At 40.2% G+C, this 27,290-nt stretch overlaps 2 protein-coding genes across 10 annotated transcripts in view; both read right to left on the bottom strand.

Moving 5' to 3' along the window:
- LOC108277182 (protocadherin alpha-C2) overlaps positions 1–27,290 on the bottom strand; it is an 81,678-nt gene that overhangs the window by 11,254 nt on the left and 43,134 nt on the right. The window contains exon 1 of one of the 9 annotated variants that reach the window (XM_017489680.3): positions 20,951–23,083. The exons of 4 other annotated variants lie outside the window; for them this stretch is intronic. In XM_017489680.3, coding sequence (XP_017345169.3) covers positions 20,951–22,993 — 2,043 coding nt within the window. In that variant the 5' untranslated portion in view covers positions 22,994–23,083. 4 more of the 9 variants (XM_017489676.3, XM_017489675.3, XM_017489679.3 and 1 more) reach the window with 4 other exon arrangements.
- Positions 23,329–27,235, bottom strand: LOC128635177 (protocadherin alpha-2-like). Its single transcript, XM_053686628.1, has one exon. The coding sequence runs from the start codon at positions 27,206–27,208 to the stop codon at positions 24,872–24,874; it is 2,337 nt and encodes a 778-aa protein (XP_053542603.1). The 5' UTR covers positions 27,209–27,235; the 3' UTR covers positions 23,329–24,871.

Genomic DNA, 27,290 nt, shown 5'->3' with positions numbered 1-27,290 from the left:
TCCTCAATAATGCACCACAGTTGTGGAAATTCTTCAGATTTGAAATACACCAAGCAACCAGGAAAACCAAGGTCAAATGGCCTGCACATGTATATGGATCTATCACAGATGTAGTGAATATAACACATGTAAATGTAATGTAATTGTACATGTTCTATAATCAACTATAAGCTCTTTAAGGACTATTTAACATTATTGCCTACGAGAACATCCAGACAGAGTGCATATACATATATGTATATATGGAATCATCTAATAACTCACACACCTGTACTGCTGCATCTGGCATGCTGAGCCTGCGCACAAAGCCACTGCCACTTGTGAAGAAGCGCTCTGAACCCCAGGTACCACTGATGGGCCGGCCCGTGTTGTAGAACATGAACGTGTCACTGCCTGATGTGGCAGTCAAGCAGGTTTTGTAACAATAGGTCTTAGTCAGAGAGCCATTTCCACGAACCTCAATATAGTGAGGTTCGACTTTGAGATCTCGGCGGAGGACCACGTTGTTGTTGCCTTGAGACCCTCCACCTGCACCTCCTCCAGACCCACCATCTTGTGTGCCCTTCTGAGACACACAGCAGGGTGAACATGAGCCAGGTTGGGTACAATAGGCATGACACCGCACTATGGCCAATACCACCACTGTGACCAGAAACACGAAAGTTGTGGCACTGAGTGCTACAATTAGGTAGAGTGTTACATTAGAAAAGAGAGGTGTGCTGTGAGGGCGCATTATCCTCTTGGGGTCAGGGGTGACTTTAGGTGGGACTTCCATGACAGCAATGTTGATAGTGGCAGTAGAGGAGAGTGGGGGATCTCCATGATCTTTCACCAGCACAATGAGACTGAATGAGGTCGAGTTGTCTTCCAGGACTCTGCGTGTTGTACGGATCTCCCCCGTGTGCTCATGCACTTTGAACAACTCCAGATCAGTAGACTGATCCAAAACATAAATAAGCCAAGCATTCTGTCCAGCATCTGCATCATATGCTACCACCTTGGTGACCAGAGCACCTGCTTCAATGTTCTTCAACACTGTCTCTGTAGAACGTGTCCCATTGGCTGGAGGGTACACAATCTCTGGAGGGTGGTCATTTTGGTCCATTACATAGATATATACAGTGGCCACACGGCTGAGGGGTGGAATGCCCCCATCCTGTGCTTTTACCTGAAAGTGAAACTCCCTTAGTGACTCATAATCAAAGGAACGGAGAGCATAAGCCACACCTGTGTCTGGCTTGATGGAAACGTAGGAAGTGACAGGAATGCCATGGTTGTTGTCATTCAGAACAGTGTAGGTGATGCGGGCGTTCTCATTGACATCTGAGTCAAGAGCTTTGACAGTGCAAAGAGAGGCTCCAGGTGCGTTGTTCTCCATAACATACACAGTGTAAGAGGTCTGTTCAAACCGTGGTGGATTGTCATTAACATCTGCCACATCCACCTGAATGGTTTTCCGGGAGGAGAGTGGAGGTGTGCCACCGTCTGTGGCACTGAGGGTCACGTTATAGGCTGCTGTGGTCTCACGGTCCAAGAAGGCAGAGGTTACTAATGTGTAGTAGTTCCGGAAGGACTTGATTTTGAAAGGAAGGCCAAGTGGGATCTCCAGCGTCACTTGCTTATTTGGGCCAGAGTCCCGGTCTGTGACACTGATCAAGGCCACAACGGTGTCAGCACGGGCATCCTCACGCACCGGGCTGGACAAGGATGAGAGGACAATCTCTGGAACATTATCATTCACATCCACCACCTCAACCACCACTTTGCAGTGGGCCGCAACTGCAGCCGGTCCTTTGTCCATGGCCTGAATGTACATCTCATACGAGTTGGTATCCTCATAGTCCACATTGCTCCGGACTCGGATTTCTCCAGTGTTGGTGTCCATGCTGAACACCTGCCTGACCCTTTCCGGAGTGTAACTGCTAAACGAATAGAACACCTCGCCGTTTGTGCCCTCATCCTGATCCGTGGCGTTTAATTTAATAACGAGTGTGTCTTTCGGTGAATTTTCCAGCAGTTTCACTTTGTACACGGAGCTGTCGAACACTGGATTGTTGTCATTCGAGTCTAAGACGCGCACATTAATTTTCGCCGTACCTGTCAGCGCTGGTGTGCCGCCGTCAGACGCTGTCAGAATCAACTGATGATACGGCGTCTGCTCGCGGTCCAGAGGCTTTTTTAGCACGAGCTCTACGTGCTTGCTGTTGGGCGACGGTTTGTTGGAATCGAGCGCAAAATGCTCGTTTGGCCCGAGCCGGTAAATTCGGACCGAGTTGGTCCCGACATCAGGATCCAGCGCGTGCTCGACGGGAAAACGAGAAGTGGGCGACGCCGACTCCGTTATTTCCAACTGGTACTCATCTCTCGGGAATTGCGGCGCGTTGTCGTTCGCGTCGACCACCTCCACCTCGATGCTGTGTACCTCGGATGGGTTCTCGAGAAGCAAATCGAAATTTAAAACGCACCCGCCGGTCCTGTCACACAGCGCCTCTCGGTCGATTCGTTCGTTTACGAACAGTTTTCCGTTTTTCGGATTCACGTCCACATACCGTTTTCCTCCATCTGCCGTTACCCTGATACTCCGAGCCGAGAGCTTTGCAACGTCCAGCCCCAAATCTTGCGCAATGTCACCCACGACCGTTCCTTTGTCAGATTCCTCTTGAAATGAATAGCGTATTTGTCCAAGTGCAAGGCCACAACAGAGCAAAAACGTCAAAAATGACAGAAGAGGCACATTTTCCCCACAGCTGCAACATCTCCCTGCAACAGCCATCGCAAGCTCCCGGAATCCGCAGACGGATTAAAAAAACAATTCTCTTTGCAGCAATGACTCGCTTCCCACCACGGCATTAATTTGGCCTAATTGTTCTCCATTTCTTGTACTCGACGGTTTGGTAGCAAATTCAGTTGTAGATGTGCACGGACATACTGAGTGGCTGCGTCCATGTTTTCTTTGTCCGCGCTCTCTCTCGCCTTTTTTCTTCTTTGTTTTTTCTTCTTTTTTTTTGCCTTCGCGCGCCGTTAACGGGTGTGTTTCCCTGCCGCTGGTGCTCTCTCTCTCTCTCTCTCTCTCTCTCTCTCTCTCTCTCACATACACGCACACCCACACCACCCCTCCCCCTTTCTCTTCTACTTATGATTACACCTTATTTCTATGCTTCCATGCTTTTTCAAAACGTGCAACACAGCAGCGCTCAAAGACCTCGCAAATAAAGCAGGCTTTCCTTCAAATAATTCAGTCTACGTGGAAACTTGACTTTAATGTGCGTAAAGGCAATACGTTTGCGTTTTTACTCTATCATAAGCACACTAACGCATTAACTGCTTTTCCTTCAATAACACTTAACATGCGAGTCTTGATCACGCCCTGGTTCAGCATAAATCTTTTTAATCACATTTTCTTAATCACATTATTTATAAATCGCATCTTTCTTTGTATTTTTGAAAACCCCCAACCCTGCCGAAAACTCTGAATTCTCACAAGTTTTGTTATTCAAATAATAATGGAAATACACGAATAAAATCGACTACTCCCTCTACAATATGAATACTTTAAATTAATGTAGTGAAAGTTCCAGTGACAGCTTTTTAAAATGACTTTTTGATTAATATAATGTAATAATAATTTCTTTGGGAGCTGCTTCAACACAAGAAATGTTTTTTTTTTCTTCCCCTGACTGCATAGGTGATTAAAAAAAGAATTCGTCAATATTGTGAAAACCGAAAAATGGAACATTTTGCGGAGCAACCACAACTCCAATGATAAACTCAAAAGTTACTATTAAACTTTTGATACTATTAAAATAATATAACTATTTTATAATGAGTCGGTAAAAATGGGGGTGTGGTAGCAGGCAGTGGCCACTTCAGGTCCGGAAATATGACACACGTTGCATGTAGTCCATACTAGTTAGGAAACTTTTACCAGTGATGTGCAGCGCAAGCACTGATGAAAATGTCAATTATCACAACTTTTGCTGACAAAAAGACAGCTTTGCAACGTCCAGCCCCAAATATTGCACAGTGTCACCCATAACCACTCTATCGCATATGCATTGCATTGTTTTCCATCAGGCTGATATTGTGGCAATGAAGTGCCTATAAATTGTTAAACACCTTGCTAGTTCCTCAACGTCAATGACCATGCAACTAACTGAATACATTATATATATATGTATGTCTCCCACCTCCCGCTGTGTCCTTCTCTGGCCTTCTGTTCTACATCCTTCTGTTCAGTAATGAAATTAACAAGCTGTCTGATGCAAAAAATTGCCAAAAATGCTGTTTCGAAATAAAGTAGCTTGAAAACAACTCTGGTGTCCATCACTTTTTCATGCAACAAGCTGACATGAAAAAAAAATCATAATTAAACTGGCATTTCATTGACATTCATTAGCATCTGGCTTTTTGGTATGTAATAAACAATTAACCGTGACATTTGCAGGTGTAGTGCATTTTTCGCTGCAGAGACCTGTGTGTTTTTATTTGATTCTGATAGTGGGTGGTAAATGGGTGTAAACCTAAATTACACACACCAGCAGGCCACACACACACACACACACACACACCTGACTCCTGCAGTGTGGAACACAGGCAACATTTTCCCTCCCTCATCTGTATACCCTTTCTTTTAATGATCTCATCAAATGATATTTGCTTCAATCTGGGGAAGACGGATTAAGACATTGGGGTCTCTCTCCGGAAATAAATAAAATTTCACATGAAGTGAGCATCCAAACATTTCTCGAAGGAGAAGGCTTTTCAGTCCATCTTCAAACTTCACGTCACTTGAAAAACAAGACAGAGAAATGTGTCTGTGATATATAGAGGTGATTGGGAAAGCTTCTATGGGCAGTTATCAGTTTTTATAAGCATGCCTGACATTCTTACTGCAATTATTATATATTTTTGTAAAGTTATACTCATTCATATTTTTTTCTGTCCCCTGAATGTGTTCTGATGCTTCCTGTCTCGTCATTAAAAATAAATGAGTCCCTTGCCTTTTCCTGACCTCCCTTATGTAAGTGTGCTGAATTTGGACAGAAGTGAACCCATCTGAGAGAGGCAGCACAGACAGGCTGAACCGGAACTGCCCCCAGCAAGGATGCACCCAGGCACACAGGCCACTTTTAGAAAGCTTAAAAAAGCACCTCTCTCTCTAATGCATCACTTCTCTTCCTGCTCAATTTCTCCCCTGTCTGTCTCTCCCCCACCTTCTTTCCTTCGCTCAGATTTATTTTTCCCTTCCTTCCCTCCCTGTTTTTTTCTCTCTGCTTTCTCCAGTCAGCTGAAGCAGACTGTTAATTAAAAGAACCCCCAGTCTTGAAGCATATATTAAATATGTTATATTACATTGGTTGATGTACGATGCAGGTCCACTGAGTTAGAACAGAGACTCGGCTTGGCTAGTTAGTGATCTATGAGATGACAAGCATGATGCCATTGGCAGCGATATTATCAATAATTGCTGGACGCCATCAAAGACAATATGCTATTTATTATGGATTAATATGCAAGAAATAAAAAAGCATTGGCATTAAGAAAAACTGGTTATTGTTATTCTAAAACTGTGTTTTCATCCCCTTCTAACAGATGAGCTTCAGTGCCTTTCCTGGATCAGTACCTGCTTTCCAACTGTCCCCTGAGCACATGCACAGAGATTCACCTGATCCCCCTCTGCCCTATAATTCGTCATTCACCGGTGAGTGACCTGAAAGCCTCATTACACATTGTCATAGGCAAATAAGATGATGGAGGATGAACAATGACCTGACTGCTGTTCACACCAGTATGTCCACTCCCAGCTCTGAGTCATCCAGCTTCCTCATTCCCTTTCTCACAACAATGTGACTAAGATCCACAAGAAGCATTCCCTTGGTATATATTTCCACTATTGCTTCCATTCATACTACATTAAAATATTCACTTTAATGTTATCTCTTTTTTTACCCCTTGAGTGAAATATCAGCACATGATCTTAATGTATAGTTTAATAAGAGTGGAAAATATGGAAAAAGTACTTGTTCTTTGAGGCAAATCAATTAATTCACATACAAATAGAGTCAGAGGGAGCTAGACAGAGAGACAGAATAAAGCAATGCCATGAAATAAAAGTGACCCCTACTGGTCCAACATGAGCTGAATTTTATAGTGAGGATCTGATGTGCTGTTAAATAGCAAGCAGGCACCACCACTACTGATAGAGGGAGCTAGTGAGCACTTCCTGCCTTCAGGCTGTAGTCTGTTCATCTTAACGCAGTCTGCCACCTGCAGCCCTCTGCAGAGAAACCCATACCAAACTCACACAATGCAGAATTATCTAATGCTATTCACCCATCAACACGACCTCTTACTGGAAAAATCCAGTCTACACCTACTGCTTAAACTATGTCATAGAAATAGTAATAGAAAAATGCACGTAGACCAGATCTTATCATCTTATCATCTACTATAAACAAGAAAGCTCAAACATGTAGAAAGATACTTAAAGACTAACTCAACAGAAAAAATAAAGTATTATGGTCCTTTAACCATTTGTTTCAGATTTCCTTATAAGGGAAGAGATCAGGGCTTCACCTTGAGACACAGTCGTCTCAGATGGTTTGATGTGGTATATTGATGTGGTAAATTATTTGATCTGTTTACCTAGAGACAGTAATACTTGAGATAAGAAGCACACACATTCACTCTCATAGTCTACCTCTCAGCATGCCTACAGTTTCATTAAGCACATGATTGTAGAAACTGGTGCAACACTTCCTCTGTGTGTGTAAAATATGACTCAGTTTGCCATTACGCCAACTGAAAACACAAGCTAAGATTAAAATACATGCAATCTGTTACACTCACTGTTACACAGTTCTGTGCTGCAACAAACATAAGGAGTGCATAAAAAAAGTTAAACCTAGAGCCGAGAATTGATGGATATAAAGATAAAAATATATTAATTGTATAATTAATTAAAGTTCTGCTAATGTGACCTGGATACTAAACAGTGTTTGTGAATATTTATTAATAATATCCTCATTTCGTGATAAAAGAAAGGAAGAAAGGAAGTGCCAGAGGTAACCACAGTTATTAATTCACACTGTGTAATTTGCATAACAAGAGACTTCAGAGAGCTGACTTCTTTTATTTTAAAGTGAAAAAACAATGCTTCAAGAGATGAATCTCAGCATAGGAAGAAAATAAATGCTAATGAGACATGAAAGTCTGTTTTACAGAAGAAAAAAAATCAGGGAAAATGCGAAAAATTATGAGGATATATAACAGGATGCAGAATATACAAGAGGATGCTGGCTATTCACTATTATTTGGACTGGGACTGCAAACTATCCTCACAGAGCTCTAATCCATATCTCATTCTTCTAGCCAGGCCATGTGGACCCAAGCTTTGCCTCATTTCCACTAGTCTGATCCGTGTCAAGGACTCCATATGGGCCTGAGCACTGGGAGTGCAACTCAAGGTCAGTCTTACTCAATCAGTCTTTCATTTCATGGGTCACTTCTGCTCATGGTGCTAAAACTGAATTCATCAGGCATTAGATTTGAAGAGGAAAAAAAAGGTAACACTTTCTATAAAGCCCATGCTTATAATGAATTATAGCCTAGTACTTAGAAATTGGTGTAAAATGAATTATGAGCATGGGCACTGAAAAAGCAAGTGTATCACATAAGTAATTATAACAATAATATAAATGTAGCTATAACTGTTATTATAATGAAGTATAGGTCTTTATGTGTCTTTATAATGTATGTATAGTGCAGTAATACTTGCTTATAAATAATTATAATGGGGCTATAATTGATTATAAGCATGGGCTTCATATGAAGTGTTATACAATTCCTATAGGTTTACATGTTCACCTTATACTACAAACCATTTTTACAGCCTCCACCCCAGTCTAACCCACACCACTCAGTTCAGCCTCAAACCCCACCTCCCACTCACTTTCCTTACAATCTTTGATAGCAGTGGAAAATGCAAATATGGTGGCATCTATAAGAAGTCTTGTGTGAGGACAGACTGTTTGTGAGCTTTATAAGCCAGTTCCGCTATCACATGCACATTCTATAATTCTCTATCTGTTTTCTGTCTATAATCCTGTTCCTCTATTTCCCTCAAGCAAAAATATACTCAATCAGGAATATTTTAATCCCTGCCCTCTCTCACATAGATATACAGTAGCTCACAATTTTTGTGTTGATTTTTTTATTTCTTTAATATTATTTTATAAATATTATTATATTTAAGATGATTTATTTTTTCTATTTTCTATTTAGTTGCATTAAAATGTATTGCAATCATGATTTAGTTTAGTGATGAATGATTACCATAAGAACTTATCAATCATTGCTGGGGAACAAAAACAAAACAAAGGGAATGAAAATCAAGCTGTCCTTGCTGTATTAAAATAACAGTCCAATATTCTATTAAATATATCAAATATTATTGAGGTTTAAACCCTATTAATAACTGCCTATAGCTAATATAATTTATTGCTGGATTGCTCATGTTTGTGATGCTGTGACCACAAACAAATTTGCATACTCAATCTCCCAACTGGTGAGGTGAGTTAATGTGGTTAATGTGATTAGGAATTGTGGTGTCACAGTCTGTAACAGTGAAATGTTGTGCTGTTCCTGCCTGTCAGCAAGCAGATAAGCTTACTGACTATTTATAACTGCATATATTTCTACGTTTAGAACCCATAAGTGTTATTTGGCTGTCCCTCTACAACAGTGTTTCCTTATCAGAAAGAGCTACGTTTAGGACGGGGGATTATATTTTCTGTATTCATAATTTATTTATTTATGTATTTTTTTGTATAAATTTTTTTTATCTATCTACAATTTTTTGCACTATAAGTTGTAACTTGTGTTGGTCTGTAACTTATACTTTTTCTAACTTTAAGTTAAACAGCACCAAGGCGAAACTGCAAGACAAGTCGCTGTCCACAGCGGTGGTGCTTAAATTAAACTCGTAAATGAAAACATAATGCAGTTCATGACACATTAAAATGTCGAATGAATCAATCAACCAACCACCCAACCAACCAAAAGCTCGATTGTGCTCACCTTCCCAGTGCTTGGAAGAGTTTGTGTGGTGTTAAAAGTGTCTCCTCCATTTATGCTGATCAGTTCTGCGTCTGCTGGCGGAAACGGTGAGGGGAAAACCACTACGTCACTCTTCAGTGTGTCTGAGCTAAAACACACATCAAACTGCTGAGTGGATTTAGAGTAAGACCAGCTCCCGTCAGGGTGTGTAGTGACCACTGGAGCGCTGGAGCTGCTGAAACCGCCGTCTGTCCCGTAGAATTTAGCTGCTATTAAAGCGATGAGGCTCAGTAAAAAGATCACTGACACTGAGACAATAGCGATGAACAGATAGAGATTTAGATTTATAAAACCGTCCTCATTAATCGGCATTTTCTTTAGAGACGGTCGCACATCATCCAAACTTTCCACAACCACAACTTCAATACTCATAGTTGTGGACAATGAAGGTTCTCCATTATCCGAGACAGTAATGATAAGTGGGTGAGCTTTTAAGTCATTGTCACTCATTCGTCTTTTAGTCCTTATTTCTCCTGTGCTGGTTCCAATTCGGAAGAGATTCGTTCCTTTATGTTCAGTTATGTGATAAGATAATAGTGCATTATAACCTGAATCAGCGTCTACAGCTCTGATTTTGGCTACAAAATACCCCGCTTCAGCAGAATAGGGAATGTTCTCAGTGTTTACTGATCCAGGTTCAGAATAAGGTGGCAAAATAACAGGATTGTTGTCATTGTCATCCAGGATGAAAACATCTATAGTGGCTGTGCTGTTGAGAGGAGGAACACCAGAGTCTACAGCCTGAACTTGAAAACTGAAAATCTTGATTTCCTCGTAATTAAAGGATTGTAGACTATACAGTTGGCCCGTTAGCGAGTTGATATTTATGGCGGACACCCCAGCTGATTTGTTTTCCAAAACAGAATAGGAAACTTCAGCGTTTTCATTCGAATCTCGATCGATCGCTGACAGTGAGTACAAAAGTGTCCCAGGTGGCACGTTTTCTTTAACATACACGTTTATTTTCGTCTCGCTAAAACTTGGAGCGTTGTCATTCACGTCTGAAACTTGAACGTGAATCACACTGACGCTGGAGAGCGGTGGAGTTCCTTCATCTGTCGCTATGATAGTTATGTTGTACTGAGAAATGTTTTCTCTGTCGAGCTGACCATTGAGTACTACAGAGTAGTAGTTTTTATAGTTCGACTCGAATTTGAATGGCAGCTCACCAATCAACTTGCAGCTCACTTTCCCGTTGGTTCCTCCGTCCTTATCTGAAACGGTAACTAACGCTACAGCGGTGCCACGTTTTGCATCTTCCCTTAGACTCATCAGTAATTGCGTTATGCTAATTTCTGGTGCGTTGTCATTAACATCTATTATTTCAACAAGGACTTTACAGTTAGCTGTCATTGGGGAATGGCCTTTGTCATGGGCTTCAACTCTTAACTCGTGGAAAGCTTTATCTTCAAAGTCAATGAGTCCCTTCACTATAATTTCGCCAGTATCAGAATTAATTGAAAATGTATCCAGGTTCTTTTCCTGGCCGTGAGTGCTGAACAGATATTTGATTTCCCCGTTTGGGCCTTCATCTAAATCACTAGCGTTTAATTTTATTATCGTGGTTCCTGGTGGTGCATTCTCAATCACACGTACTTTGAAAAGAGCACTGCTAAACACAGGGGCGTTGTCGTTTATGTCTAAAACGTTAACTATAATTTGCAGTGATCCAGACCTAGGCGGTTTTCCTCCATCAAACGCAGTCAATACGAGTCTGATTACAGGTTCTTTCTCTCTATCTAAAGCTTTCCGAAGGAGAAGTTCAGCAGACATGATGTGTTCTCCTCCGCTGTTTACATCCAATGAAAACTGTTCGCTCGGACTCAGTTTATAGCTTTTTACTGACAGAGAACCAACATCAGCATCAAATGCACTAAGTAACGAAAATCTAGCTCCTAGCTGCACTGACTCAGATATATTCAACATCTGAGCTTTCAGTGGAAACACGGGAGAATGATCATTAACGTCTACAACATTAACCGTGACTCGGTACAGACTCAGAGGATGATTCACTATGGCTTCGAAATTTAAAGAGCAAGTGGGGGCATTAGGGCAGAGCTCCTCACGGTCAATTCTTTCCATAACGCACAAAACGCCAGTTTCAAGATTCACGTTAAAATACCTGCTCTTCGACCCAGGCACGAGCTGAAATGCTCGCGCATCCAAATCGTCTACGTTTAGATTCATATCCTTCACCAAATTACCAACAACAGTCCCGATATTTACTTCCTCGGACACAGAATAAGCGATCTGACCATTCACTCCAGCACACAAGCACAGCAAATGACACAGAATAAGAAGCATCCAATGCATACGATATTTTGTGTCAGCCATCCTATGTTCCAACGCAGACAGGCGACGTGCAGATGTAAATATCCCGCTAATCAGCGACAATCCAGAAAATACATCATCCTCTAATACGTGTCGAATCGTGTCGCACTTCGACTGCAAATCCTTAACGTCACGTAAAGCAGCACAAGGAGGAAACAGGGTGGATTACAAAAAAAGTCGCGGTCTGCAGTGACACCACGTGGGCAAGAAAACTTAAAGGTTCATTACAGAAAACCTTAAATATCCAAATATATTTCTTAAATCAGTTTTAATTATTGCTAATTTGTACTTTTTTCATTTACCTAATTGTTTCTCTGATTTGTAGTGCTGTAATTATTAGTTGTTATATAATTAAGAACTGCAAAGTACAGTACAATATACCATACAGTATTTAACTGAGTAGACATTCTATACTATACTACAATGTACTATACTATACTATACTATAATGTACTATAACTGACTATAATCTGCCACACTATACCATACTGCACTGCACTTTACTGTATTTTCTGTACTGGTAAACTATTTTATATTATACCACATTATACTATATTATGCTACAAAATGCAATGCTATAATGTACTATACTATACTATACTATACTATACTATACTATACTATGCTATGCTATTCTATGCAATACCAATCCATACTATGTTATACTACATTGTATTTTACAGTATGTCTAATGCTTTAGAATGCTATTTTATATTATGCCACACTATACTGTACTCTATTATACTATGATGTACTATGATGTGTCATATTGTAGACTACTGTATGTATAAAAATTGAAATAAATATGTATGTTAATCAAACAAAGTCTATTATACAGGCTACAACCTGCTGTTAAACCACAATATTCTATACTGTAGGATACTGTACTATGCAATACTATACTATACTGCACTGTACTTTACTGCACATTAGTGTCCTTCCAGAAGGCTACAATACTATAGCCTACTATTCTATATTATTCAACACTATACTATACTATACTATACTATAGGCCTACAATACTATACTATACTATACTATACTACTCTATACTATAATTGGTGGCTCAGTGGTTAAAGGCTCTGGGTTACTGATCAGAAGCTCAGGAGTTCAAGCTACCACTGTTAGGCCCTTCACCCTCAATTGCTCAGTTGAATAAACTAGATAAATGTAACTCGCTCTGGATAAGGGCGTCTGCCAAATGCTGTAAATGTAATGTAATTTAATGTACTATAATGTACTATACTATGCTGTGTAGCTTTGATTATACTTGCTCAAACAGACACCCACTACTCATAAAACTATAACATTGTCACATTAAATATAACATTGTTAAATTAGGCCGCGGTTAAACTAGGCTTTAGTGCTCCATTGACTTCCATTCAAACGCATCCGAAAGCGACAGATCGGAAACACACGCTCCTGCGTAGACATGCGTAATCGTATTATGTGAAGACGTGTGACCAATAGATGATCGTGACGTCACTGACCTATTTAGTAAAAAAAAAAAAAAAAAGAAAAAGAAAGAAAGACAGAAAGAAAGAAATTCAAAAATGGAAGCGCTAATTTTAGCGGTACCGAGCTATTCTGTAATTTACAACACAGCTTTGTAAGATTAGAAATCAACTTGTGTGTGAAGCAGCGAAAGTTGTGACGGATGATGTCATATACTGTTCCCGCCCATATTCAAAGCGGCGTCCGACAAAAATACGCATGCTTAAAGTGTAGCGTGACCACGGCCTTAAGCATACTAATAATGTTGTTATCATTATTATATTGATGCTGTGATGTGTGATATCACTTGTACAAAGTGGCAAGAGTTGAAGTGTTTACTTTCAATGTGCCACAGTTGTACGATAGTGACAGGACTTCAGTGTTTAACATAGCTAGTACTCCTACTTACATTTACATTTATTGCATTTGGCATGCACCCTTATCCAGAGCCAAACACAAAAGTGCTTTGAAGATTTTATCAATACATATATCCTCATACTGGTTCAGTGGATCAGAGAGTAAGAGTACTATCAATCTAAAAACCCTATTGGGGAGGGAGTATAAGTTTACAACACCCCTGCAAGTCATTTTATATGCTTGTTCACATTTCGTGTATGCTAATCATTAATCACGTGTCCCTCCAAGAGCACTGTGTATTCCCAGGTATAAGCTATAGCATGCATAAAATGTTTCAGGTTATATCCTTACTGAAACCACAGCATGTTCCTCATTAAAACTACCTTCAGACCTATCATGCTTTGTTGGATTTTAAAGGTGTAAGGGGTAGTAAAGTACAACCTTTATTGACTAATTTTCATTTGACTTCTTCTGTAAGTTAATGACACTCATGTGACGATACCAAATAACTTGTTATGATGTACGAAATTTTATTTTCATCCCCCTGCACCTTTAATATAATGAATGAACCATGCAGAGCATTTAATTTATAACCTTACCTTCCCAGTGCTAGGAAGAGTTTGTGTGCTGTTAAAAGTGTCTCTTCCATTAATGCTGATCAGCTCTGCGTCTGCAGGCGGAAACGGTGAGGGGAAAACCACTACGTCACTCTTCAGTGTGTCTGAGCTAAAACACACATCATACTGCTGAGTGGATTTAGAGTAAGACCAGCTCCCGTCAGGGTGTGTAGTGACCACTGGAGCGCTGGAGCTGCTGAAACCGCCGTCTGTCCCGTAGCATTTAGCTGCTATTAAAGCGAGGAGGCTCAGTAAAAAGATCACTGACACTGAGACAATAGCGATGAGCAGATAGAGATTCAGATTAGAAAAATTCTCCTCCTTTACTGGCACTTGTCTTAGTGAAGGCTGTATTGTGTTTATATTTTCCACAACCACAACTTCAATACTCATACTTGCTGAGAGTGATGGTTCTCCATGATCAGATACTGTTATGATAAGTGGATGAGTTTTTAAGTCATTGTCACTCATTCGTCTTTTAGTCCTTATTTCTCCTGTACTGGTTCCGATTCGGAAGAGATTCGTTCCCTTTGGTTCGGTCATGTGATAAGATAATAGTGCATTATAACCTGAATCAGCGTCTACAGCTCTGACTTTAGCCACAAAATACCCCGCTTCTGCAGAGTAGGGAATGTTCTCACTGTTTACTGATCCAGGTTCAGAATAAGGAGGCAGAAAAACTGGACTGTTGTCATTCTCATCCAGGACAAAAATATTTACAGTGACATTACTACTAAGAGGAGGGACCCCAGAGTCAGTGGCTTGAACTTTAAACTGAATATATTTTGTTTCTTCACAATTAAGAGACTGCAGACCGTACAGTTCACCAGTGTGTGAGTTAATGTTCATTATTGTTGATACCACCACACTAGCACCGTCTCCATTCATCAGAGAATAAGAAATGTGCGCATTTTCCCCGTCATCTCGATCATGCGCTGTCAGAATAGATAACAAGCCTCCGGCTGGACTGTTCTCATGCACGTTGATGTTAATTATCGGTGCCGGAAATAGCGGAGCGTTGTCATTCACATCGGAAACGTGAATATGTAAAACAGTAGTGCTAGACAGCGGCGGCGTGCCCTCATCTTTAGCAAGAATCGTGATGTTATAATGGGATATTTCTTCTCTATCCAGTGGCTCACTAACTACAACCGAATACGAGTTTTTATATGACGACTGTAGTGTAAAAGAACTCGTTCCAGTTATTGTACAATCCACTTTCCCATTCGTCCCGCCGTCTTTATCTGCAGCGGTAATTAATGCAAAACCTGTGCCAGGTTTGATGTCCTCGGGTACCGAGCTCATGAGCAGAGTAACTGAAATCTCGGGTGCATTGTCATTCACATCCACTACTTCAATTAACACTTTACAATTAGTATGTCTTGGAGAGTGACCCTTGTCTTGAGCTTGTACTCTCAATTCAATCGCAGGGTTTTCTTCATAGTCAATATTGCCTCTTATTGTAATGTCGCCTGAACTCGGATTTATATAAAATAAATTCATTAACGAGTTTCTGTCACGACCTACAAAAGAATACACGACGCCACCGTTAACACCTTCATCAGCATCCGTAGCAGAGACAGTCAGGATTTTACTGCCAATTGGTGCATTCTCATGCACTTTGACTTTATAGAGAGGTTTACTGAACACTGGGTTGTTGTCGTTAATGTCCAAAACATGAACTATTATCTCTGACGTTCCAGTTCGGGGTGGTTTCCCACCGTCCACAGCGGTCAGGATAAGTTTTATCACTGATTGTTTCTCGCGATCTAAAGCTTTCTGCAGTACCAGTTCTGCTGAAACACTTTCTCCAGTGTTCTGTGCATCCAGTGAAAAATGTTCATTTGGACTGAGCTTGTAGCTCTTCACCGTGTTTACGCCTACATCCATGTCATCAGCCAGATGTAGAGAGAATCTGTCTCCAGCAAGAACATTTTCAGTAATATTCAACTCGAGCGTCTGAACCGGGAAAACCGGCGAGTTGTCGTTAATGTCTAGAATGTTCACCTCAATGCGGTAGAGGGTCAACGGGTTGTGTGCCATCGCTTCCATATTTAAGAAACATTTTTGCTTACCCTCGCACAGCTCCTCTCTGTCGATTCTATCGTTAACAACCAGGGCACCAGTTTTGGGATTTAGATAAAAATACCTCTTATTAGATCCAGCCACAACTTGAAACATACGCGATTGCAGTTCAGCAACGTCAACGTTAAGGTCCTTGGCTATATTTCCAACCACGGTTCCCTTTTTCACCTCCTCAGAGATGGAGTACGAAATCTGACCGCGAGACAAACGCCATAAACAAAACAGCAGCAGCGGGAGCGCCCTGATCCAGGCAGACGATCCACTGACTGTAAAGATCATTGCTCTGAGCCTTAAATGTGTTTACTTTAAATAAATAAATAAATAAAATAAAATTAAAAAAACCTTTAGATAAGAAACGGCATGATTTCATATCAGAGGCTTGGGCTATTGGTTAGCATCAGGCTATATTCCCGTCTGAGTCTTACCCACCTTTCGATTTCACTATTCAGAAGGAGGGATGGGATGCATGATAATGAGCGAAAGATTTCCATTTCACGGTCAACAGTGACACCGCGTGTGTGTACACTGCTACCAGCCTTAAACATCAAGATTAATACATAATTCTCAGATTAATAATGGATTAAATATAAAAAGAAGTGGAGCAATCACTTTCCAGTCGGATACTGTTTGTATTTGGTTTATCTTTAGTGATTAGTTATGAGGCGTTTCTGAGTATTGATGTAAAAACAAACACACAAAAAATTGTAAATGAATCAGCAGGTAAATACTTAATTATATCCCAAATTATTATTATTATTATTATTATTATTATTATTATTATTATTATTATTATTATTATTATTATTATTGTTGTTGTTGTTGTTGTTGTTGTTGCTGCTGCTGCTGTTGATGCTGTTGTTGTTGTTGTTGTTGTTGGTGGTGGTGGTGGCAGTAGCAGCAATGGTAGTGGTGGTGATGCTAGTATTAGTAGTAGTCCCCTTAACATTTCTAATAGGTATTATGCTTATAGTGAAATGGGAAATTATTGCATATTGACTACAACACCACAGACTTTTGGTATGAAAAATAAGTCACGATAAATGATCACAAGTATAAACATTAAAAACTGTAGAGAACATTACATGTAGTGTAATGAATATCTAGCCAAACACAACAAACTTACAGAGAACTAAAATAACATGAATTTGAATGCAAACCACACATTTCCACTGTCATCTCAGTAAGTGAAAATTGTATTTATCTGGAAAGAGAATCCTAACAAGCTCAGAGAACACTTACTCGACCAAACCAGACTATTAAAGAATATTTAAATCACTTTTTTGAGACACATGATGGCATTTTTGTGCTGCACACATCAGCCAAGTCAGCCATTACAAAATAAGCCAATATCTTAAAGATAACAAAATCAGAACTATCGCATTAAATTGTACCACAAAAAAAAAAATTCTAACACAACTAAAGGTTAAGCAGAGACATTAATAAGCCGAAGCCCTTGCAACCACATACTATAAATGATTGTTTCCTCCAAAGGTTTCCAGAACAAGGCTTTTTGGGAAGACTTCCTTATCCCATATCTGAATGACCACATCAAGACAGAGCTCAAAGGCAAACAGGAAGCTTACCTTTGTAGTACTTGGAAGAGTTTGTGTGCTGTTAAAAGTGTCTCCTCCTTTAATGCTGATCAGCTCTGCGTCTGCAGGAGGAAACGGTGAGGGGAAAACCACTACGTCACTCTTCAGTGTGTCTGAGCTAAAACACACATCATACTGCTGAGTGGATTTAGAGTAAGACCAGCTCCCGTCAGGGTGTGTAGTGACCACTGGAGCGCTGGAGCTGCTGAAACCACCATCTGTCCCGTAGCATTTAGCTGCTATTAAAGCGACGAGGCTCAGTAAAAATATCACTGACACGGAGACGATAGCGATGAGCAGATAGAGATTCAGATTAGAAAAATTCTCCTCCTTTACTGGCACTTGTCTCAGTGAAGGCTGCACACTGTCCATATTTTCCACAACCACAACTTCAATACTCATAGTTGTGGACAGTGAAGGTTCTCCATTATCCGAGACAGTAATGATAAGCGGGTGAGCTTTTAAGTCATTGTCACTCATTCGTCTTTTAGTCCTTATTTCTCCTGTACTGGTTCCGATTCGGAAGAGATTCGTTCCCTTTGGTTCGGTCATGTGATAAGATAATAGTGCATTATAACCTGAATCAGCGTCTACAGCTCTGACTTTAGTCACAAAATATCCCGCTTCAGCAGAGTAGGGAATGTTCTCAGTGTTTACTGATCCAGGTTCAGAATAAGGAGGGAGAAAACCTGGACTGTTGTCATTCTCATCTAGGACAAAAACATTTACAGTGACATTACTACTAAGAGGAGGGACACCAGTGTCAGTTGCTTGAACATGAAATTGAACTCTTTTCGTTGTCTCGTAGTTAAAAGTCTGCATTGTTACTATTTTACCATTTAAAGAATTCAGGTGAAACATTGTTGATAAGGGAATGTCTCCATTGCTATTCTCTAACAGTGAGTATGAAAGTTCAGCATTTACTCCAAGATCTGCATCATTTGCCACCACCTTTGCAACTTGACTGCCAATTTGACTATTTTCCCTTATATAAGCATCAATAATGGACATTGAAAACTGTGGTGCATTATCATTAACATCAGAGATCTGAACACTGAATACGCTACTGCTGGAAAGTGAAGGAGTGCCTTCATCTCTAGCCAAAATAGTAATGCTATACTCAGAAATACTCTCTCTGTCCAGTGGCCCATCTACTACTAGCGAGTAATGGTTGCTATATGAAGACTCCAATTTGAAGGGGAAAAAGCCTTTAATAGAAGAATGTACAATGCCGTTCTTCCCTCCATCTTTATCAGAGACTGTAACTAAAGCAACAGCAGCTCCTGGTTTGGCGTCCTCTTTCACATGGTTTAGCAGTGGAGTTATTAGAATTTCTGGAGCATTGTCATTCTCATCCAAAACTTCCACTAAGACTTTGCATTGAGCACTTTTAGGAGGACTTCCTTTGTCTCTTGCTTGAACTCTTAATTCAATAGCAGGATTTTCTTCATAATCAATTTGGCCTTTGACTATAATATCTCCAGTCTCAGGAATGACTTCAAATAAGCCATCTGTTTTGACATTTCCACGTCCAATGAACGAATAAATAATGTCACTGTTGGTGCCTTCATCAAAATCAGTGGCAGTAAGAGACATAATTTTAGTGCCTATTGAAGCATTTTCTTTAATGCTAACTTTGTAGAGAGATTTACTAAATACAGGCTTATTATCATTCACATCCAGAACATTGATAGTAATATGCAATTCTCCTGACTTTGGAGGTTTTCCTCCATCAAGAGCAGTCAACACTAGATGAATGACAGATTGTTTCTCTCTATCTAAAGCCTTCTCTAAAACTAGCTCAGCAGACAGACTCTGCTCGGCACCCGACGCATCAATGGAAAAATATTCATTGGTACTTAATTTGTAGTATTTTAGTGAATTACTGCCAGCATCAGCATCTTCGGCCACAGGCAGATGAAATCTGTCACTAGGACTTGCATCTTCAGCTATATTCATTGTTAAAGTGCTATCCAGAAATTTAGGAGTGTTATCGTTAATATCCAAAATGTTAATTTCAATCCTATAAAGGCTATGAGGGTTTTGAGCGAGGGCCTCGACGTTCAAAACGCATCTCTGACTGCGCTCACAAAACTCCTCACGGTCAATTCTGTCGTTCACAAACAGCGCCCCGGTTTTTAAATTCACATCGAAATACTTCTTGTTAGAAGATCCAGAAACAATCTGCAACACACGCGACTCGAGTTCATGAACGCTGATCTTCAGGTCTTTGGCGATATTTCCAACAACCGTTCCCTTGTTCACCTCTTCCGAAACGGAATAGATAATCTGACCGAGCGATGTTTCCCATAAACACACGCAAAGCAAAATCCAGCCGCATAAATATCCCAAGACATCCATGTCTGAAGTTCAAGCATTAATACAGAAGATTTATTCACAATAGGCGCAAAATAATATCTGGATATAATCACACTCGGACAACATCACACGATGGCTTTAGTAAACCTTCCTCTCCCCTGAACAAACACACTCCCTATTACAACGTCAGTTTGAAAGGCGGAGCAACATATATGAAATAGGGCAGCCTTCAAAGTTACGGTCTGTAGCGACCTCACGTGATGAATCGCTATTAAGGCCAAAGTGTATTATTTATTTCTTTTCTGCTTTTTATATACTACTTAAAACACTACTACTACTACGAATAATAATAATAATAATAATAATAATTATTATTATTATCTTTATTGTTGTTATTATTATTATTATTATTATTATTATTATTATTATTATTACTTTATAGATGATCATATTAAACCACAAAAAATCAAAAGCACAAAAGAGCACAAAATTACTACAGATGTGAACTCTGAAATGAGCGTCCAAATGAGAAACAAGTAAGACGGAGAAGGCAGATCCAGTAAAAGAGCTATAACTTTTACAAAGGACAATTTAACAAAAACAAAACACGGGACCACCCCTGTCCATGGTGCTGAAAAGAGAAATAATGTTTTGTTTTGTTCTGTTCCGTTCTGGTCTGTTCAGTTCTGGTCTGTTCTGGTCTGTTTTGTTCTCTTTTGTTTTATTTTGTTTTGTTTTTGTGGCCAGCAGTTCCCTAATATCTCATCATGTTACATAGGGTACGTTAAAGCACAAACGTTAGTAGGGAAACACAGGCTTAGTAGGACACGAAAGACATGCCTATATGATTTATGAAACATAAATAATAATAAAACACTGAATACATTATTTCAAAATAATTAGAAAAAATCCACAATAACAAATACATGCGCCCCATTACCCCGTATTTTAATTAACGGCATAAAATAGTGCTGCTAAAAATTAAACGTCGCAGACGCAGGGGTGCGTAACTTTAGACTGATTTAAGCAGGGTCTTACCTTCCCAGTGCTGGGAAGAGTTTGATTTCGAGTAAAAGTGTCTCCTCCATTAATGCTGATCAGCTCTGCGTCTGCAGGCGGAAACGGTGAGGGGAAAACCACTACGTCACTCTTCAGTGTGTCGGAGCTAAAACACACATCATACTGCTGAGTGGATTTCGAGTAAGACCAGCTCCCGTCAGGGTGTGTAGTGACCACTGGAGCGCTGGAGCTGCTGAAACCGCCGTCTGTCCCATAGCATTTAGCTACTATTAAAGCCACGAGGCTCAGTAAAAATATCACTGACACTGAGACAACAGCGATGAGCAGATAGAGATTCAGATTAGAAAAATTCTCCTCCTTTACTGGCACTTTTCTTAGTGAAGGCTGCACGCTGTCCATATTTTCCATAACCACAACTTCAATACTCATAGTTGAGGACAGTGAAGGTTCTCCATTATCCGAGACAGTAATGATAAGTGCGTGAGCTTTTAAGTCATTGTCACTCATTCGTCTTTTAGTCCTTATTTCTCCTGTGCTGGTTGCAATTCGGAAGAGATTCGTTCCCTTTGGTTCGGTCATGTGATAAGATAATAGTGCATTATAACCTGAATCAGCGTCTACAGCTCTGATTTTAGCCACAAAATACCCCGCTTCAGCAGAGTAGGGAATGTTCTCAGTGTTTACTGATCCAGGTTCAGAATAAGGAGGAAGAAAAACTGGACTGTTGTCATTCTCATCCAGGATAAAAATATTTACAGTCACGTTACTACTTAGTGGAGGGACACCAGAGTCAGTGGCTTGAACTTTAAACTGAAGTCGTTTGGTTTCTTCGTAATCGAAAGACTTCAGGCTGTACAGTTCACCGGTGTGTGAGTTAATGTTCATCAGATTTGACACTCTGCTGCTCACTGTATCAATTAAAGAATACGAAACAAGGGCATTTTCACCGATGTCTAAATCTCGTGCCATTAGTGATGCCATCAGCCCTCCAACTGGACTATTCTCTTTCACGCTAATATTTATCACTGGAGCAGGAAATAAAGGCGCGTTATCATTCACATCAGAGACATGAACTGTTATAACGTTACTGCTCGAGAGGGAAGGAGTTCCCTCATCATTAGCTAGAACTGTGACATTATATTGGGAGACCCGCTCTCTGTCCAGAGCTTCATTCACAACAAGAGCGTAAGAATTTTTATATGATAGCTGTAATTTAAAAGGACTCGGTGCTAGAATTGTACAAGCTACTTTACTGTTCGTTCCACTGTCTTTATCTGATACAGTGATTAATGCAACATCTGTACCAGGTTTGATGTCCTCGCTTACAGAACTCATGAGAAGAGTGACTGATATCTCTGGTGCATTGTCATTCACGTCCAAAACTTCAATTAATACTTTACATGTAGATCGTCGGGGAGAATGTCCTTTGTCTTGAGCCTGGATTCGCAGTTCAACTGCAGGGTACTCCTCATAATCAATATTAGCTTTAACAGTAATGTCCCCAGAAACAGGATTTATGGAGAACAGGTCTATGGCTGAGTTTTCCTCATCACTAACAATCAAGTATGACACTTCACCGTTAATCCCCTCGTCAGCATCTTCTGCGGAAACTGTCAGGATTTTAGTTCCTACAGATGCATTCTCATGGACCTTAACTTTATACAGAGGTTTAGTGAAGACTGGGTTGTTATCATTTATATCCTGCACGTTTATAATTATCTGCATAGTTCCGGATCTGGGAGGAGTCCCGCCGTCTACAGCAGTCAGCACGAGCCTGATCACCGACTCTCTCTCTCGGTCCAAAGATTTCTGAAGCACGAGCTCAGGTGAATCACTCTGCATGTCCAGGGAAAAATGTTCATTTGTGTTTATTTTGTAGGTTTTCACTGAGTTACTACCGATGTCCATATCACGTGCTTTAGTTAATGGAAACCGATCTCCCGGAAGCACATTTTCACTAATATTCAAAGCGGCTGATTGACGAGGAAACACCGGAGAGTTATCATTAATGTCTAGTATATTAATTTCAACACGGTAGAGCTTGTGAGGATTGTGGATCATCGCTTCGACATTCAGTACGCATTTCTGTTTGCTTTCACACAGCTCCTCTCGGTCTATTCTGTCTTTAACTAATAAAATGCCGGTTTTCCGATTTACCTCGAAATTCTTGGTGTTAGATCCAGTCACAAGCTGAAACATGCGCGACTCCAGTTCCTGCACACTGAGATTGAGATCCTTCGCTAGATTTCCAACAACGGTTCCCTTCTTGGCCTCCTCTGAAACCGAGTAGGAAATTTGACCGTAACACAAATCCCATAAACAAAGCAGCAGCAGAGCCTTCATCCAGGCAGAGCGAGCACTGTCCGATACAGCCATCACTTCCTTTTACAGGATATTCAAAAAAAACAAGTAGAATGAGTGCTTGTATTTAATCCAATGTCTGCAAGAAGAAGAAAAATACACGAGCACGAGGCCTGCTGATGTCAGAATTATGTGACGCTCTGTTCTCTTGTTCTGCGTTAGGCGGAGTATTAATAATGTGCCAATAACTCCAACTCACGGTCTACAGCGACATCTTGTGTGGAAATAACAATCTGACTTTACAGCTGAAAACTAGTTTTATGAAAGTAGTATCAAACAACCGAAATCAACCTTGTATGACATGACGAATAATGTTTAACAATTTGATTTTGACCGAAAATAAAAGCGAGCTTTTCACTTTCAGTTAGATTAATAATCCCTTGTAGTTTTATAGACGTATAGCCTGTAAGTTTATACATCAATTTACCATGTCAAAGTTATTTGAACTGTTTGTACTAAAAATGTGGCATATTTATATTAATCAGCTTTGAATCAGAAAGTTAATTCATATTTATATATATAAAAAATAACGATTTACTATTATCACTAAATACATTTTCCCATAATATTTCATAAACATAATTTCGAACTTGAGGAAGTATAAATTACCAAGCGTTTTTGTGTTTTCGAAAAGCACGGATAGACTTTTAAAACCATGTACTATGTTTTGTTACTCACATGTTGTTTTTGTATATTATAAAGACTTTTAAACATCATGGTATTTAAAAAAAATGCCGCCAACGCTCTGCCTCTATGGGGTAAGAAAATATACGAACTTCTGTCATTTCCTTTCTTTCCTTCTTTCTTAAGTTTTTTTTCGTTATTTCGCCTGTTATTGTGACTATTCTCTGCAATATTATCCAATGTTCCGTTGATAAAACTGAAACGTGTTGCTGTCCACATTCGTGGTGCTGATTTCAATCTAATCATGGACGAAGACGATAAATGTTATTGAAAACTGTTTTTATTTAACATTATAAGAACGGCCCGAACACAATATTTGGCCTAGAAATAGGAAATGTCCAACTGAATTTATTTTATGAAGCTTTTCTCTTCACTGTGATGGACTGGCCTGCCACGGAAAATGTATTCCCGTCTCACACACTGTGATTTCGGGATAGACTGCGGATCCACCACCACACTGACTGAGTGAGTGCTTTTCTGTTTAGCTTTACTCCACCTTGTTATTTCTGAAATACAATTTTTATTACAATGAAACACATTTAAAGCCAAACAGCTTGTCTAAGCTAAACCGTTCCTGCCTGCAATAATGCCAATGCAAACAAAGGCTGTCGAAAACCGTGATTGGTCAAAATAAACTCAGTATATACGAACTGTGATAATAAAACAGAAACTTAAGGTCAGGTCTATAAAAAAAAATCACGGTACTTGCTTTGCGAGACTAGATAGTAAGCTTTATCAACGTTTAGAGAATTCGAAAAGATTTAAACAAAAGGAGACGAATTAGAGGTGAGTAAGAAATGCAATTGGAAATGTTTCCGTACATTAAAGCACCGACACCACAACATGGAAGAGAGTTTACAAGAGACTACAAAGAAATGAAATATAATAAGCTACTTATGGTCTTACCTTCCCAGTGCTGGGAAGAGTTTGATTTTGAGTAAAAGTGTCTCCTCCATTAATACTGATCAGCTCTGCGTCTGCAGGCGGAAACGGTGAGGGGAAAACCACTACGTCACTCTTCAGTGTGTCTGAGCTAAAACACACATCATACTGCTGAGTGGATTTAGAGTAAGACCAGCTCCCGTCAGGGTGTGTAGTGACCACTGGAGCGCTGGAGCTGCTGAAACCGCCGTCTGTCCCGTAGCATTTAGCTGCTATTAAAGCGATGAGGCTCAGTAAAAATATCACTGACACTGAGACGATAGCGATGAGCAGATAGAGATTCAGATTAGAAAAATTCTCCTCCTTTACCGGCACTTGTCTTAGTGAAGGCTGTACGCTGTGCATATTTTCCATAACCACAACTTCAATACTCATAGTTGTGGACAGTGAAGGTTCTCCATTATCCGAGACAGTAATGATAAGCGGGTGAGCTTTTAAGTCATTGTCACTCATTCGTCTTTTAGTCCTTATTTCTCCTGTGCTGGTTCCGATTCGGAAGAGATTCGTTCCCTTTGGTTCGGTCATGTGATAAGATAATAGTGCATTATAACCTGAATCAGCGTCTACAGCTCTGACTTTAGCCACAAAATACCCCGCTTCAGCAGAGTAGGGAATGTTCTCACTGTTTACTGATCCAGGTTCAGAATAAGGAGGGAGAAAAACTGGACTGTTGTCATTCTCATCCAGGATAAAAATGTTCACAGTCACGTTACTACTTAGTGGAGGGACACCAGAGTCAGTGGCTTGAACTTTAAACTGAAGTCGTTTGGTTTCTTCGTAATCGAAAGACTTCAGGCTGTACAGTTCACCGGTGTGTGAGTTAATGTTCATCAGATTTGACACTCTGCTGCCTTCTGCATCAATTAATGAATACGAAACAAGGGCATTTTCACCGATGTCTAAGTCTCGTGCCGTTAGTGATGCCATCAGCCCTCCAACTGGACTATTCTCTTTCACGCTAATATTTATCACTGGTGGAGGAAATAAAGGCGCGTTATCATTCACATCAGAGACATGAACTGTTATAACGTTACTGCTCGAGAGGGAAGGAGTTCCCTCATCCTTAGCTAGAACTGTGACATTATATTGGGAGACCCGCTCTCTGTCCAGAGCTTCATTCACAACAAGGGCGTAAGAGTTTTTATATGATAGCTGTAATTTAAAAGGACTCGGTGCTAGAATTTTACAATCTACTTTACCATTCGTTCCACTGTCTTTATCTGATACAGTGATTAATGCAACATCTGTACCAGTTTTGATGTCCTCGCTTACGGAGCTCATGAGAAGAGTAACTGATATCTCTGGTGCATTGTCATTCACATCCACTACTTCAATCAACACTTTACATCGAGACTTTCTTGGATGATGTCCTTTGTCCTGAGCCTGGATTCGCAGTTCGATAGCTGGATTTTCTTCATAATCAATATTACCTTTCACAGTGATATCACCAGAAACAGGATTTATGGAGATTAAGTCTAACGCTGAGTTTCGGGAATCACTTATAATAGAGTATGAAACTTCACCGTTATTTCCTTCGTCTGCATCTGTTGCGGAAACGGTGAGGATTTTAGTCCCTACACCTGCATTCTCATGGACACTGACTTTGTAAAGAGGCTTCGTAAAAACGGGGCTGTTGTCGTTTATATCCAGCACATTGATAACTATCTGCATTGTTCCGGATCTCGAAGGAGTCCCGCCGTCTACAGCAGCCAGCACGAACTGGATCACCGATTCTCTCTCTCTGTCCAGAGATTTCTGAAGCACGAGCTCAACAGAATCACTCTGCATGTCCAAGGAAAAATATTCATTTGTGTTTATTTTATAGGTTTTCACTGAGTTACTACCGATGTCCATGTCACTCGCAGTTGTTAAGGGAAACCGATCTCCAGGAAGCATATTCTCAATAATGTCCAAAACAAGTGTTTGATCTGGAAACACCGGAGAGTTATCATTAATGTCTAGTATATTAATTTCAACACGGTAGAGCTTGTGAGGATTGTGGATCATCGCTTCGACATTCAGTACGCATTTCTGTTTGCTTTCACACAGCTCCTCTCGGTCTATTCTGTCATTAACTAATAAAATGCCGGTTTTCAGATTTACCTCGAAATACTTGGCGTTAGATCCAGTCACAAGCTGAAACATGCGCGACTCCAGTTCCTGCACACTGAGATTGAGATCCTTCGCTAGATTTCCAACAACGGTTCCCTTCTTGGCCTCCTCTGAAACCGAGTAGGAAATCTGACCGTAACACAAATCCCATAAACAAAGCAGCAGAAGAGCCTTCATCCAGGCAGAGAGAGCACTGTCCGATACAGCCATCACTTCCTTTTACAGAATATTCAAAAAAAAAAAAACAAGTAGAATGAGT

The sequence above is a fragment of the Ictalurus punctatus genome, chromosome 16, assembly GCF_001660625.3.
Source record: "Ictalurus punctatus breed USDA103 chromosome 16, Coco_2.0, whole genome shotgun sequence".
Lineage (NCBI taxonomy): Eukaryota > Metazoa > Chordata > Actinopteri > Siluriformes > Ictaluridae > Ictalurus > Ictalurus punctatus.
Note: the sequence above shows the minus strand (reverse complement) of the source record. Positions and strands in the feature narration are given on the sequence as shown.

Bases quoted from the DNA above. Each gene is read 5' to 3' on its own strand.
- LOC128635177 (XM_053686628.1), bottom strand. From the start codon at position 27,208: ATGAAGGCTCTTCTGCTGCTTTGTTTATGGGATTTGTGTTACGGTCAG.